The sequence below is a fragment of the Macaca thibetana genome, chromosome 11 (assembly GCF_024542745.1).
Source record: "Macaca thibetana thibetana isolate TM-01 chromosome 11, ASM2454274v1, whole genome shotgun sequence".
NCBI lineage: Eukaryota > Metazoa > Chordata > Mammalia > Primates > Cercopithecidae > Macaca > Macaca thibetana.
In genome coordinates, this window is record NC_065588.1 from 62,558,443 (window position 1) to 62,574,028 (window position 15,586).

At 41.1% G+C, this 15,586-nt stretch overlaps 3 protein-coding genes across 21 annotated transcripts in view; all 3 read right to left on the reverse strand.

Annotated features, from left to right (window-relative positions):
* The window catches only part of LLPH (LLP homolog, long-term synaptic facilitation factor), a 648,032-nt gene that overhangs the window by 244,968 nt on the left and 387,478 nt on the right, over positions 1–15,586 (reverse strand). The window lies entirely within an intron of this gene.
* Positions 1–15,586, reverse strand: part of TMBIM4 (transmembrane BAX inhibitor motif containing 4) — a 529,849-nt gene that overhangs the window by 232,266 nt on the left and 281,997 nt on the right. The window lies entirely within an intron of this gene.
* The window catches only part of GRIP1 (glutamate receptor interacting protein 1), a 710,404-nt gene that overhangs the window by 28,386 nt on the left and 666,432 nt on the right, over positions 1–15,586 (reverse strand). For 11 of the 19 annotated variants that reach the window (XM_050748313.1, XM_050748306.1, XM_050748310.1 and 8 more), the window contains 3 exons: positions 3,500–3,656; positions 1,410–1,521; positions 1,253–1,297 (listed from right to left, as the gene is read on the reverse strand). In XM_050748313.1, the coding sequence (XP_050604270.1) occupies positions 1,253–1,297; positions 1,410–1,521; positions 3,500–3,656 (314 nt within the window). The remainder of the gene's footprint in view (positions 1–1,252; positions 1,298–1,409; positions 1,522–3,499; positions 3,657–15,586) is intronic. The other 8 variants (XM_050748317.1, XM_050748312.1, XM_050748311.1 and 5 more) reach the window with 1 other exon arrangement.

Below are 15,586 nucleotides of genomic sequence, written 5' to 3' on the forward strand. Positions count from 1 at the left end.
GAACCTCATTGTATTACTTTTTACATCATTTTATTTTTGCCTAATGTAAAACAAGCTGTTAGAAAAACAACTTTTTTCTTCAAAAGGGAAGTATCAAAATGCACAAGGAAAAAGCAGCATGAGCCAAAACGTGCTTTCAAAAGCAGGGCTATGTTCAAGAATTGTGAATTGTGCTCATTATTCAGTTTGGACTACTTTTCTTCATCATTCTACATGCAGAAGGTGGTACAGGTTTAAATAAGCCGGCCAATACTTAAGCATTCTGTTCTTTTTGAAAGTTGTGTAAAAAGGAATCACTGCTAACATCTTACTTCATTTAGACTTTACAGGATTATCCATGTCCAGAACCTTTAACTGTGCTCTGAAGCTGCAGTTCATGCCAGGTAATACCATGACGTTTACAAGTTCAAACTAGTATTTTTCTTCATAATTCTCTTTGCAGATTCACAGACATTAGAATCACATAAAATATCCACACATGCAATTGAGAAGCAAAATAATATAAAGATGAGTAATCATTTTAGAATTGCAAGAGTTTCACCCCATTATGCCATTCACATTCCTTATGGTGACTTGGGGACCTCATAAGACATCAAAATAAAAATGAGACTTTTGCCACTTTATTTTTTACAGCTCAGAAAATTTAAAAGAACATAAAAGGAAACAGTCCAGGACTTCCCAGACTAAAGTGTGAATACCATCAGCGAATTCATGGCTTTGATTAAAGAACTCACCAGGAGTTCAGCCATTACATTCCATCTCATTCTTCCTTGAATTCACACTAAGTTAATACAGATGGAATCAGGATTTGCAATTAACAGCAACGTACTATGTAATATTTTTGCTGCTTATCAAATAGACTGGCCTTTTTCACCAGCTGCATTGTCATCTACTTTAAGGACAAAACAAAGTAAAATAAAATTTCCTCTTATGTTCCTCTTAGCAATCAAATTAATTTCTATACCAGGTACAAATGAAAACATGCCAAAGAAACCTTTCTAAAGCAACTAAGAGAATGGGATGCGCCGCTGCTGGGAGACTTAGCTCGCTTTTTAGCGATTTGGTGGGAAACAGATACAGTCAGGGTTAGCAGGGAGCAATGGCAGAAGCCACAAGTCAGTAAGCTTGAGGGGTGGAGATGGGGAAATAAATACTTTTGACTGCATTGTATAAAATCAAATTGCTGTCCAGAGGGCAAGGGGGTAGGGAAGGCAGCTTCACAAGCAAAAATATAAACATAAAGGGTAGCTACCAAGAGAGTCATGTTTCTCAAAGACACACGCCTGTCAGCTTTCTCCTGTGGAAAGGGTTAAAGCTTTTAAATGAACTGGTGTGAGAAATGCAAACTTAAAAGGACCAAAAAAAATGAATGTAGAAACAATAAAAGTAAGTAGCAGGACTGAGGCTACCTCCAGTTCTCTCAGAATTCCTGACTGTCCGCAGGTCTCCAAATCCTCCAGCGCTTGAGACCAGAAGTTCTCCTCTTGTTCTGTCTCTGCACTATCGGCAGCCCCTGCAAAACTGTTGTCAAGAAACACAGGCTGGGTTAGGACCTTGCCAGACATTTTTTTTTTTTTTTTTTTTTTTTTTTGAGACAGAGTCTTGCTCTATAGCCCAGGCTGGAGTGCAGTGGCACAATCTCAGCTCACTAAAAGCTCCACCTCCCGGGTTCACACCATTCTCCTGCCTCAGCCTCCCGAGTAGCTGGGACTACAGGTGCCTGCCACCACGCCCAGCCTTTTTTTTTTTTTATTTTTTATTTTTAGTAGAGATGGGGTTTCACCATTTTAGACAGGATGGTCTTGATCTCCTGACCTCGTGATCCGCCTGTCTCGGCCTCCCAAAGTGCTAGGATTACAGGCATGAGCCACCGCACCCGGCTTTTTTTTTTTGTATCCAAAATATCTCTCCTTCATCTCACACAAAATACAGACAGACAGACATTTTGGATGAGGCTTTCTTTCACCTGTGCCTTCCAAGTATATGAGCTTCAGCAGAGGAACGCTTTAGGAAATGCAGTGTTGTGAAGATGGAAAGTATGGTCCATGGTCTTACTATCAGATTTCAGACTATTTGTGGCTGCTGCTAAATGGGCTGCAGCCACATGATGACCCTATTGGAATGGGATGGAATGCTGGAAATGTATTTCAGCTGCTTATCTACAAGGAAAGAGAAATCAAAATTTTCTCTAAGAGAGAAACATGTGTTTTTCCCACTTATTTAAAGATCACTATAAGTAAACCAAATGCTATCACTTTTTATAAATTTCCTTAAAATGTTTTGGTAAGGAACAAAATGGTAAAATATACTTTGCTGAAAAGATGGATCCATGAGGTATCTTAAAAAAAAATGTAACTTAATGTGAAACTAACTTTTAAAAGAAAGGAGAGGGGCACAGTGCAGTGGCTCACGCCTGTAATCCCAGCACTTTGGGAAGCCTAGGTGGGCAGATTACTTGAGGTCAGGAGACCAGCCTGGCCAACATGGGGAAACCTCGTCTCTACTAAAAATAACTAAAAACATAAAAATTATCTGGCGTGGTGGCAGGCGCCTGTAGTCCCAGCTAATTGGGGGCCTAAGGCAGGAGAATTGCTTGACCCTGGGAGGTAGAGGTTGCAGTGAGCTGAGATCATGCCACTGCACTCCAGCCTGGGTGACAGAGTGAGACCTTGTCTCAAAAATAAAAAATAGGCTGGGAATGGTGGCTCACACGTGTAATCCCAGCACTTTGGGAGGCTGAGGCAGGCGGATCATGAGGGTCAGGAGTTCGATGCCAGCCTGGTCAACACGATGAAACCCTGTCTCTAGTAAAAATACAAAAATTAGCCAGGCGTGGTGGTGCATGCCAATAATCCCAGCTATTTGGGAGGCTGAGACAGGAGAATCACTTGAACCCAGGAGGTGGAGGTTGCAGTGAGCCGAGATGGCGCCACTGCACTCCAGCCTAGGCAATAGAGTGATACTCCATCTCAAAAAATAAAATAAAATAAAAAATAAAAATAATACAAGACAAAATTAAAAAACAAAAATTAGGCAGATGTGGTGGCACATGCCTATAATCCCAGTTACTCAGGAGGCTGAGGCATGGGAATCACTAGAACCTGGAAGGTAGAGGTTGCATTGAGCCGAGATCTTGCCATTGCACTGCAACCTGGGCAGCAAAGTGAGACTCTGTCTCAAAAAAATAATAAAATAAAATAAAGGAGAGGAACCTACTTGTCATAAGGAAGGGGGTGCAAAGTTTACAGAAGTAGCTTCTCCCCAGGTGCTACTACTGTTTTCATTAGGGGAAACCCAGCTCTTGCCCTGTTGTGTGGTGCTCAGGCTGCCACTGGTCAGGCAGCTTTTAGAATCCTGCCATGTGGCCAGCATGGATGATTATGGTGGCTTTAAGAAGCCCATACTAACAATATGTGCCACTGGCAGTACAGAAGTTCAAATCTTGCCCACATGACCATGCAGTCATCTTGGATGAGGCAGCATTGGTTGAAAACCTTACCCACTGGCTGTGGACCGGTCCCAGTCTTCATTACTCAGCCCCACATCTGGGTAAGTCTGGCTTCGAGGCTTAGTGACTGGGGACAAGCTGCCTCTCTGTTTTGGACTCCTCCAGTCATAGGTGTTGAAATTGTATCCTGAGGCCTGAAAACTGGTGCCTAAAATATAAACAAGGTGTTAGCACTGGGCCCAAGGATTACTTAATACATTGAGAAATTACATTGTTAACCAGTAGAGGAGTTGAATAATAACAGCAATGACAATGACAATAGTGAACACATTGTGTGTGCTTATTGTGCACCAAGGACTTCAAGTACTTCATTTTGAGCCATCTTTTTTCTTTAGAGCCATCTTTGGAGGTAGATACTCATTATTTGCATTTTACAGATGAGGACACTGACGGCTTAGAACAGTGGTTTCAAGTACCCAAGGCTACTTGCAAACTTTCTTGGGAGTTCAAGTCACAATTAGGAGAATCAGTTTTCAGATCCTCAAGTTCTAGATGCACTTCTCCCCAAAACTGGCTTAGCTGAGATCTGCCAGTTAGTTCTCCCTTCTCATTTCCTCCTTCACAACTGTACTCCTGCCACTTTACAAACAAAAGACATATTTCTCATCCATTTCAAATCTTTTTTTTTTTTTTTTGAGATGGAGTCTTGCTCTGTCGTCCAGGATGGAGTACAGTGGTGCGATCTTGCCTCACTGCAACCTCCTCCTCCCGTGTTCAAACAATTCTCCTTCCTCAGCCTCCCAAGTAGCTAGGATTACAGAAGTGCACCACCACACCCAGTTAATCTTTTTTATTTTTAGTAGAGACAGGGTTTTACCATGTTGGCCAGGATGGTCTCGAACTCCTGACCTCAGGTGATCCACCCACCTCGGCCTCTGAGAGTGCTGTGATTAGAGGCGTGAGCCATCGTGCTGGCCACATTTCAAGTATTTGAAAGCGCCTGGGCCCGGGGATATAGACTCCCAGCTGCCAAATCAAGGGATAATTTGGGAAAGCCTTGTTCCTGTGATGAAGTCTGTTGGGAACAAGGCCTTATTTCAACCAGGCACAAACTCACGGCAAGGCTTTCACCCCTCTCTCTCGTCCATCTCTCATGCTGCCTCAGAGAATTCAGAAGGGCAACGGATGTCAGGGATAAGGAGCCTGCTGCATTTATTGTTTATTTGAATTGCAAAATGCTGACTTTTTTCCACCAAGGAGTTATATCTGATTAGCTTGATGGGTGAGACAGTGAGGAATGGCTTTGGCTATTAGGTTACATAATGGACACTTTCCACAAATTTGAGCTGAAGCTGTAGTTCCAAGATTTTGATAGAAATATTTTTAAAGCATTTTTACAACAAACTGGAAATTACAGTCTTTGCAAGTATTTACATTTTGTGAGGAAAACATTTAGACAACAACTTTAAGTAGGTGATGGGGTATATAGTTCTTCAAAATTATTTTGGGGGTTTAAGTGGGGCTCGATTGTAGGTCTGACTCCATAGGTTGTGCTGTAATCATCACATACTCCTTCATCCACTACCTCAGGTTGTGACGTGTGTGTGCATGTGTATTTACATGGATGCATTGGCTTGGAATATGATATGTGTTTTTTACTGTGCTTAAATCATTTAATACAGCAAACAGACCTGGACCCGCATTTTCAGGTACAGTTAAATGGTCTGATCGCGTAAGATGATTCTATCTCCATGATATCTTGTTTCCTCTTCCCCGTTCACTTTCTCTCTACCTGTTGTCGAAGCCTCTAGTGCCGTTTTTGCTACTAGTTTAAAGCCCAAGGACAGCAGGGTATCTGAAGGATAATACTCTCTGATCAAAAGGATTTGATCTCAAGAACCCAGGGCAATGCCTACCACCACATGATGGAAATACTCTAAGAACCTTATATTTTAGGACACCAAGGATTAGAAGACCTTGGAGCAGAGGAAATATTTACAGTTCAATATCTCATTCTCTCTCTTTTTCCTAGATAACTGCAGAAGCATGGTTAGCCATCTGGGAAGAAGTCTTGTGTGATGAATGCAGTTTTCTGTCAAAAGTGTTGACTTAAGGAAATACAGATGTGTCTTCTCTTGAAGGGGAACTAAGTAGCTGTGAATTTCATCCTGGCTCCCTCTGATGGACTAACCATTTTCTCCTTCTGAACCAACCGAACCAACCCCAAATACCTGAAGTCTCAGCTTTTATAATACGAAGAGTTTGGGGAAGCCTGTACCTCACTTTCTTTAACTGGTTTCAACCCTCAACGTTTCAAAGAGCCAATGCTAATTGGTGGTGTCTTCCTGGAGTATCCTTTTCTGACAAGCATTAACCCGAATGACCACTGAGTTCCCTGGTGAAATTTCAACATTAGACTGATTTTCTTTCCAACTGTTGTTTGTATAATAAGTAGTTCTTGGAGACTTAGGCAAGAGTGCAAGAATGGGCTTGAGCAGATGTGCACCACCATCAGTAGGAAACTGCTAATCTTGAAAGGCATATGTATCTCTAATAAGGATGCCTTGTCTTAATAAGCACTATTAAATGATTATTGCATTACAACAAAGCAGAGAAAGAAAAGGGGATAAGATTCAAATCTCTTTGGGTGAAATGTAAAGTCAGAAAACCTGATCCCAGCTCTTCCCTAGTCCGTGCTATGCTGACCCAGAGATTAAAGTAAGAGAAGTTGACCAGGTGCGGTGGCTCACGTCTAGCACTTTGGGAGGCCAAGACAGGCAGATGGCTTGAGCTTAGGAGTTCAAGACCAGCCTGGGCAATCAGCCATCTCTACAAAGAAAACAAACAAACAAAAACCCAAACCTCCAAAATTAGCTAGGCATGGTGGCACATGCCAGTTACTTGGGGCGCTGAGGCAGGAAGATCGCTTAAGTCTGGTCGTTGAGGCTGCAGTGAGCCAAGTTTGCACCACTGCACTCTAGCCTGGGTGACAAAGCGAGACCCTATTTCAAAAATAGAAAAGTAACTGGGCATGGTTATGCATACCTGTAATACCAGCTACTTGAGAGGCTGAGATAAGAGGATCCCTTGAGCCCAGGAGTTCACAACCAGTCTGAGCAACATAGCAAGACCCTGTCTCAAAAATAAATAAATAAATAAAACTTAATAAAAGCAAAGTCAGAAAAGACCAAGGTTGAAATCCTAGCTCAGCCACTTCCTCACATCACAGCCTGGCCAACTAACCTCAGGGTACAATGGGGATAACAATAGGTACTTTACTAGGTTGGTAAGAGAATGAAGAAGAATGAAAACACACCTTATGAAAGTGCCTAGAACACAAGGAGGTTTTAATGAACACAGATGCCCATTGTTACTATATACTAAGCCCTTCAACCTCTCAAGATCTCGGTTTCTTTATCTTTAAGGTAGGGAGACAAGGAAAAGAGATAAGTCTCAGCATTATTAATGCAGTAAACATTCGGGTGTCTCTTAAGTATCAGATACTATATATCAGGAACTAAAATGCAAAGGGAAATAAAACTGATTCCTGTCCTCAAAAACTGCATTGTTTGGTATATGTATAGGAGAAGGAGAAGAAAGAAGCATAGAAAGTGAGTTCTAGTAGCATGTGAAAGTGTCATACTTTTAGTCTTAATACACTAATATGGAAGGACAGAGACCAGTTTGGGGATTGGTAGGTGGATCACGAAGGGTGCCAAAGGAAAAATGACATATAAGCTTAGAGTTAGATAGCAGGTCAGCATTTACTAGTTGGAACTGTTGAGTAAGACAGTGCATGGTGGGCACGGTGGCTCATGCCTGTAATCCCAGCATTTTGGGAACCTGAGGCAAGTGGTCCACCTGAGGCCAGGAGTTCGAGACCAGCCTGGCCAACATGGCGAAAACCCGTCTCTACTAAAAATACAAAAATTAGCTGGGTGTTGTGATGCATGCCTGTTGTCCCAGCTACTCTGGAGGCTGAGGCAAGAGAATCTCTTGAACCCAAGAGGCGGAGGTTGCAGCGAGCCGAGGGCACACCATTATACTCCAGCCTGGGCAACAGAGTGAGACTCTGTCTCAAAAACAACAATAACAACAACAACAACAACAACAACAACAACAACAACAGACAGTGTTGGCCAAGTAGAAGAGAGCCGGGTAAAGGTGCAGTCAGGGTAAACAGGGCCTCGATTCTATCAGTGGATCTCTGTTCTACTCCTAAGAAGGGAAAAGTATTCCAGGAATATTCTGGGCCCTCTTACCATGTGTACTTATTCCTCCCCATAGAAGGAATGTGATTTACCCAACTGTTGAGTTTTGGAAAAGAACACTGGGCATGTCACTCAGCCCATTCCTGGCTTTCTCTGGACCCTTTCTCTCCCACTGCTGCTGTGCTGTGTGGTAAGCAAGCCTGGGTCACAATCTTGGGGCTCTCTGAGCTTGACAGAGGCAAGAAAAGGCATGACTGGGCAGTTAGATAACCGTGGCAGACTACCAGTTGCTCAACAGAACATTCATTCTCTTCTTTATCCTTAGTACCAGAGTACCCGTTTTGGGGTGAGCAAATTATTGCTCAGACTAAAACTATACTTCTTAGCTTCTCTCAAAGCTAAGTGCAACTTAGTGAAATGTTCTGGTCCATGATATAGCTAAGGGGACTTCTGAGAAGGCTCCTTACACCTTTGCTACTGCTGTCTGGAATGCAAATGAAATTGCTGGAGCCCCAGTAACTGTCTTGGACTATGAGGTGACCCCAAGGATGAAAGTCAGGTGCTAAGCATAACACAGTGGAAATATTTAGAAGCATGGGCCTCTGATGACACTGTGGAGTTACATACCAGCTTGAAGTGCCTGCTTCTTTATAATGTAAGTCAATGTATTGTTAGAGTTTGCAGTTCTCTTCAGCTGAACCTAATCTCATTGACTGGTAATCGGTTCACTTATGGTTTGCTGTGTAGATCTGACTTGCGTCTCATTCAAATTTCAATGTCTAGACTTGGGTTGAGGGTAGGAAAATAATTATCCTGATTCTGGCTGCAGGACCAATCCAGCTTTTTCTACCAAAAAATAAAATAAAATGAAATGCTGATATTTTAATCCATAGCTGACTCTCATTTCTATTTCTCAATGGATTTGAAACCGATTAAGAGGTTAATTAACATATCAAAATACTTAGTGTTATCAAGGTACCACAATGCAAAACTTGCTTAGAGAATAGTGAGATATTCTGGGTATGTGTACTAAAAGGTACTGCAAAGAAGTGTCAGAAGGTGGACTGATAAAGTATTCAGGGACTAGATTACAAACAACCCTGTGTTTTAAATTGAAGACATTTGAGTTTATCCTATAACAACAGATAACCAACAAAAGAGGGTTTTTTTGGTTTAAAGGAGTGGCATGACTAGATTTGGTTTTTCTAAAGATTATTGATACAAATGTGGGATAAGATGCTCAAAGTAAGAAGATAAATGAGGAAGGAGTTACCGTATTTCGTCAGGCCTGAAACAAAGGCAGTGGCAATGGAGGGACATCAGAGATGCTGAGTAGAGGGAGTGAGATACCTGGGTCCTGATGACACCATGGGAAAAATAAATCCTGATGTTGCTTAAATGCCATCATTTAAATTTTGTTTTGTATGTAGAAGAAAATCTTTAAGTCAACTAAACTTGACCTTTAACTGATACAGCTGGCTGGTGATACCATGATTTAAAAGAGGGAATATCTGAGGAAAATTATGTTTAGGTAAAAGGCAAACCTGTTGCCCATTACTGAGAAGAAGTTAACAGGCCCTGAGGGTTATTCCTTTATACCAGGAGTCAAGCTTAAAAGCCAGAGAATAAATGAGGCAGCCCAGGTATAAGAAAAAATCAACTGCCAGATAGATAATGAAACTTTTTGTTGTTGTTGAATGATGGTGTAAGCACATGAAATATACATATGATATTGGAAACTACATTTTAAATTAAAAATTGATAAAATAAATAAGTTGAAAAAAGAAATAATTTTTTTAAATGTACTGGCGGGGCACAGTGGCTCATGCCTGCAATCCCAGCACTTTGGGAGGCCGAGGCAGGCAGATCACCTGAGGTTAGGAATTCAAGACCAGCCTGGACAACATGGTGAAACACCATCTCTACCAAAAACACAAAAATTAGCTGGGTGCGGTGGCGGGCACCTGTAGTCCCAGCTACTTGGGAGGCTGAGGCAGGAGAGCCTCTTGAACCTGGGAGGCAGAGGTTGCAGTGAGCCGAGATCACACCATTGCACTCCAGCCTGGGCGATAAAAGCAACACTTGGTCTCAAAAAATAAAATAATAAAAAAATAAATAAAATGTATGGTCCTAAGTCATTTCTCCTTTGGATTATTTATTTCTTTATTTAGAGACAGAATCTTACTCTATCACCCAGGCTGGAGTGCACCAGCACGACCTTGGCTCAGTGTAACCTCCGCCTAGTGGGTTCAAGCGATTCTCCTGCCTCAGCTTCCCGAGTAGTTGGGATTACAGGCACCCGCCACCACGCCCAGCTAATTTTTGAATTTTTAGTAGAGACAGGGTTTCACAATGTTGGCCAGGCAGGTTTCAAACTCCTGACTTCAAGTGATTGCCTGCCTTGGCCTCCCAAAATGCTGGGATTACAGATGTGGGCCTGTGTTCCAGGCCTCCTTTGGTTTAGAATTGGCACGTTTTTCTTTTTCTTCTTTCTCTCTTTAATTATTTTACATCTGGGTTTCCATATCTGATCTAACACTTTGTATCCTAATGTGAGGTATAAAATTTAGTCCAGATTCCTTTCACTGATATTAATGTTTAGTTTTATTTATTTGCATAATGGAAAACAGGTCTTTACAAAAAATAGGCCTTTATTTGCACAAGTGGAAAATAGGAAAGTAGGTATTTCTGAAAGTAGATGGAATCTTGATAGGATGATTTTTATTTTTAGGTAACTATGCCTTAGATATTTGTAAAATTCTGACATTCCAACCTTGTAATATTTGGTTTTCTGTACTAATGCAGATTAATATTTGTAGCTTTTAATTCATACCCAGCATTAATTTAGAAAAGTGAACTAATCAGTGTTGGTTCTTAATCATAAAGTTTAGAATTCAATTTTCGGGCCGGGCACTGTGGCTCATGCCTGTAATCCCAGCACTTTAGGAGACCGAGGCGGACGGATCACAAGGTCAGGAGATCGAGACCATTCTGGCTTACACGGTGAAACTCCGTATCTACTAGAAATACAAAAAATTAGCTAGGTGTGGTGGTAGGCGCCTGTAGTTCCAGCTACTCGGGAGGCTGAGGCAGGAGAATGGCGTGAACCCAGGAGGCAGAGCTTGCAGTGAGCCGAGATTGCACCACTGCACTCCAGCGTGGGTGACAGAGTGAGCCTCTGTCTCAAAAAAAAAAAAAAAAAAAAAAAAAAAAAAAAAAAAGAAAAAAATAGAATTCTACAATTTTGGGACTATAGCTCTTGCCATTACTTTCATTCTTGGAAATCAAGTTTAGTACAGGAAAGTGAGCCAGTTAATTTCCTGCCAAATTTGTTTCCTAAAGACCCAGTGTTGTGAAGGATGAGAAAATCAAATCATATGTTTGTATAACTGTTTGTAATTGATCTTGCCAAGAAATACTCTATATATTCAGATGAGGCTATGGTCTTAAAATGTCAATGCAAAGATAGTTCTCTCTTCTCTCAGAAATCACCTCAAGACAAAAAGTAATGATAAATAACAGAAGCAACTCCATCTTAATCAAAACTAGAGTGTTTGTATAATCTCAAACCATAATACATAAGAAAAATACATAAATTCAGTGGAAGTCAAATGGGAAGGGGGTGGTGGTGGTAAGAAGTGGTGAGAAGGCACCTATGGCCAGGACTACCAAACTACTCTTTGGTAGACAACTCAGTCTACCAAAGCAGGGGCAGTGGCGTGAGGCAAAACTCCAATGCTTTGTTTGGAACACCAGTATGCACTGCATGGCTGGCGGCAGAAAGTACCTGTGGTCCCATCTGGCATCAAGGTAAGTCAAGGAAAGAGAACACATGTCACAGACTGAAGGGAGCAATTGCTCAGTGAAGCAGGGTAGCAGAGAGGAATTCTGTCTTGTGAGCAGCCTGCTGTTGCTGCTCTCTGGTAGCTGGGGAAGAGTTTACTCACATATACCATGCTGGAACTAGGGTACGTTTGGTAGCCTGGAAACAACCTGGGCTCTTCTCAGAACCTCTAGCAGCTTGCAGTTCAGGAAGAACTCATCTCATTCAGTGGTGAGCAGTAATTAAAAAGGAATTGGCATAACATGTATACCAAGTACATATCAAACAAATGAGAGCAAAGGCATAAAAAACAAAGTGATAGCAGATGAAGAATACTCATGAGAAGAAGCCTGGTTCAGAGCAAATGATAAACATGACCAGTCAGAAATAATCACAAAATTCAAAAAATACACAGCAAAGTCATCACCTCTATAAAACAAGGGATCAAAGCAGAAATATAAGAACTCAAGAGAAATTGGGCAAGACAAGATGATGATGAAACATGAGCTTGTAGAGATCAGAAAAGAAAGAGAAAAATAAAACCCTGCCAATGAGTAGAGGAGGATACCATTGGGTTTCTACTCTGTGCTATCCTCTGTATGGAGTATTTGTATTCTTTAATGACATTAAATAAAGTTGGACTCTGACTGCACATGTTGGTGTCCTTGATCAGTTATCATCCTTATGAAAACACAAAGAAGGAATATATCCTTATAAAACAATGAAAATAAATTGTGCATCCAACTTAAGTCATAAAAGGAATAAAATTCAAAAGGAACTGAATGAAAGAGTTAATCAAATTAAAAGTAAAATTTTATGTAAAAAAAAAAACTAGAGTAGAACTAATAAATAAATGCAAGAGTCAGTTCTCTGGGAAAAAATAAAAACCCAACAAAGAAATCAAATAAACTGTTACTAATCAAATCATGGGGAAAATAATAAAACCACAAATATACCAATTAAGAAACAATATTGTGGATATAATTATAGAAACTGAGAAAATAAAAAAATTTAAAAAGAGATTATATAAAAATACATTTGACATCTGGATGAAATAATTTCATTTTCTGAGAGAATACAAATGATCAAAATGACTTCAAAAGAGAGAAAAATAAGATAGAAATGTAACTATCTGAGTTGAGAGTCAAAAGTTACAGAGAGCACAAGAGCTATTCAGCACATGAGAATGGCAGTCTATGTACCACCACCAATTTGCCAGTCCCTCTTGTACTGACCTTTGCTAAATCCAAGTAAAGCAGTCATAGGGTTTTCTCAGAGTTAGAAGGAAGAATTAAGAAGATGCAAGGAGGCCAAATGCCTAAGATTTTGATAAGGCAGAAGGGCATGAGGCATCTAATGGGCAAGACAATGGGGAGTGAAAGAAGCTGACCCGGAGGCCGACTGGAAGAAGTCAGCCACACAGTGGAACTGAGGATCAGCCCCTTGTGGGACTTCCTTAAACACATCCCTTCTTTCCCCACAAGTTTTCATCATTCCATTCTATTTCCCTTTCCACTAACGAAGTGATAGGGCCACTATTTATTTATTTGTTAACTGACTGTCCCTTCAGCTGCGCAACCTCTTCCACGGGAGCAGAGATCATGTTTCCTTTGTCCAACAGTGTATCCACATGGTCTATGGGCCTGATATTGAGCCAGTCATTACATACTGGTTGAAAGAATGAATGGAGCAAGCTTGATATTTTAGAGAAGCAGCAGAGAACAGTAAGGAATGTTGCTGCAAAGACATCGATTTCCAGCCCCAGGAGGAAGATGTGCATTATGGAGGTGCAACAGCCTCCTGGGAATGAGGCAACTATTCCAGCCTTAAAGGGAACAGAGAGAATGTGCAGGGGCTTCCTGGGACAAGGCAGAGAGCCTGCTGAGGGGCTGGAGGGACAGGTTGGAGAGATAAGCTGTATCTCACAACATAATATTGAATAGGAAAAGTAAAAGTGCGGTTCTCTGTCTTGCTTTTATTTTTGTTTTAATTTTTTTTTGAGATGTAGTCTTGTTCTATTGCCCAGACTGGAGTGCAGTGGCATGATCTCGGTTCACTGCAATCTCTGCCTCCTGGTTCAAGGGATTCTCCTGCCTCAGCCTCCCGAGTAGCTGGGATTTTAGGTGTGTGCCACCATGCCTGGCTAATTTTTGGATTTTTAGTAGAGACGGGGTTTTGCCATGCTGCTCAGGCTGGTCTTGAACTCCTAACCTCAGGTGATTTGCCCACCTCAGCCTCCCAAAGTACTGGGAATACAGGCCTGAGTCACTGTACCCAGCTGTGCCTTGCTTTTAAAAAGTCAATCTCACAAGCACAATCTGGAGAGATGCAGTTTAACTGAATATCACAGGTAAAGGAAAAAAAAAAAAAAAAAACTAAACAACAACAAAAAAAACATTCACAAGACTTTGAGATCTTGGTAAACTGTAAGCTCAAAATGAGTGACAGATGTGCCATGACCACTAAAATTCTTATGTTGTGGTAGGCGTCATTGATCAGTTCTCCTGTCTTCAGTGATGCCAATGACAAGCTTGCTTTGCTCCAGGCTGTCGGGCTGTTGTGTGATTTTCCTTTTGAATGCTACATTTAACAGGTATACAGGTAAACTGAAGCGCATTCAGAACAGAGGCCCACAGGACGATACAGATACTTGCCAGTAAATTATAGAAGGCACAGTTAAAGGAACTGGGGCTATTTGGCTTGGAGAAGGAAAGCCTCAACAGAGACCCAATAGCTGTCTCTGAGTATCTAAGGGGCTGTCAAGAGAAGAGGCTTTAGTCTAGTTCAGAATGACCTTGAGGGTATAGCTAGGACTAATAGGCATACTGCAGCTCAATACAAGTGAGAGCTTTAGAGTCATCAGAGCTATGTGGAGATGGGGGGATGCCTCAGCACAAGGAACAACCTGTCAACTTGGGCGCTCAAGTCCATGCAGCGTGTCTTGGCGTGCAGTGAGGCAGGACCTGGCACCAAGGGCTGCACCGGACACCAGACTAGCTGACTCCTAAACCCTTTCTAAAGCTGAAATCCTGCCTTCAGCTTCCATATTCATTACGAGAATTAATGGGGATTAGTTATACGAAAGTGCTTTGTAAACTCTAGAGTGTTCTACATATATAAAGGGTTATTACTACTTTTTCATTACCTTGGAGTACTTCGATTCTATCCTGATTGCCATTGTCTCTACTTATCCCTTAGTTCCCTTCAACCTCATAAAATGTCTAAATTATAGATGCAAAATGTAATATTATGACTATGATTCAAAATTTCAAAATGTTTCACAAATAACAAATGGTTTTTCATCTTTTACTAATGAGGGGCAGGTCCTATATTCAGTTTGCTTCTCATGGTCCTTTTTCTATAGTTTCAAGGAATGGAGTAGCTAAGGTCTTCCGGATCACCTTATGGGGAAGAAGTCATTAATATCAATAGCACCCTCACAAAAATCTGTGTAACAAAAATATCTCTACATTAATAAGCAACACACAAATAATACATGAATAAATAACCAATACACAATACATTGATAAATAAACCTGAGTCTACTCTGATAGAATGTGACTTCTGTCCTTTACTCAGTGTCTTCTGGTGGCCAATCAATTCTCAGGCAATCAGAAGGTCTGTTATTTGGTGGCATAGGCAAACTTGTCACAAGGTATTATGACTTGCAAAAATTAATTGCCAGATAAATAAAAGCCCCAATTCCATTTAGGTGTTCAAAGTATTTTCCGCACCCAACTCCAGTATCATCTCTAATGAAAGTAACAACTTGACAACTTTGAAATATCATCTCCTTTCATTTTTTTTCCAGTTTTTTCTCCCTTCCATATTTTTTTTTGTTCACCAGAGGACTTAACAGAGAGTGACACAACATAGGCAGGCTGAGAGAAGGAAACTAGGAAAACCAGGAGAGAGCAAACTGGATACAGACTCTCCTAAAAGTACAGTTAACTCCGTGACAAAGCAGCCCTCATGCCAATGTGTGCTCTAAACTGTTTATGTGTTTTATTATTTGACTGACTGAAACCCAGAGCAAACAAGGGATTCAGAGGCTGGAATTTACATAGAACACGGGAGAAGGTAAGGCTCAGATGAGGAGAAATA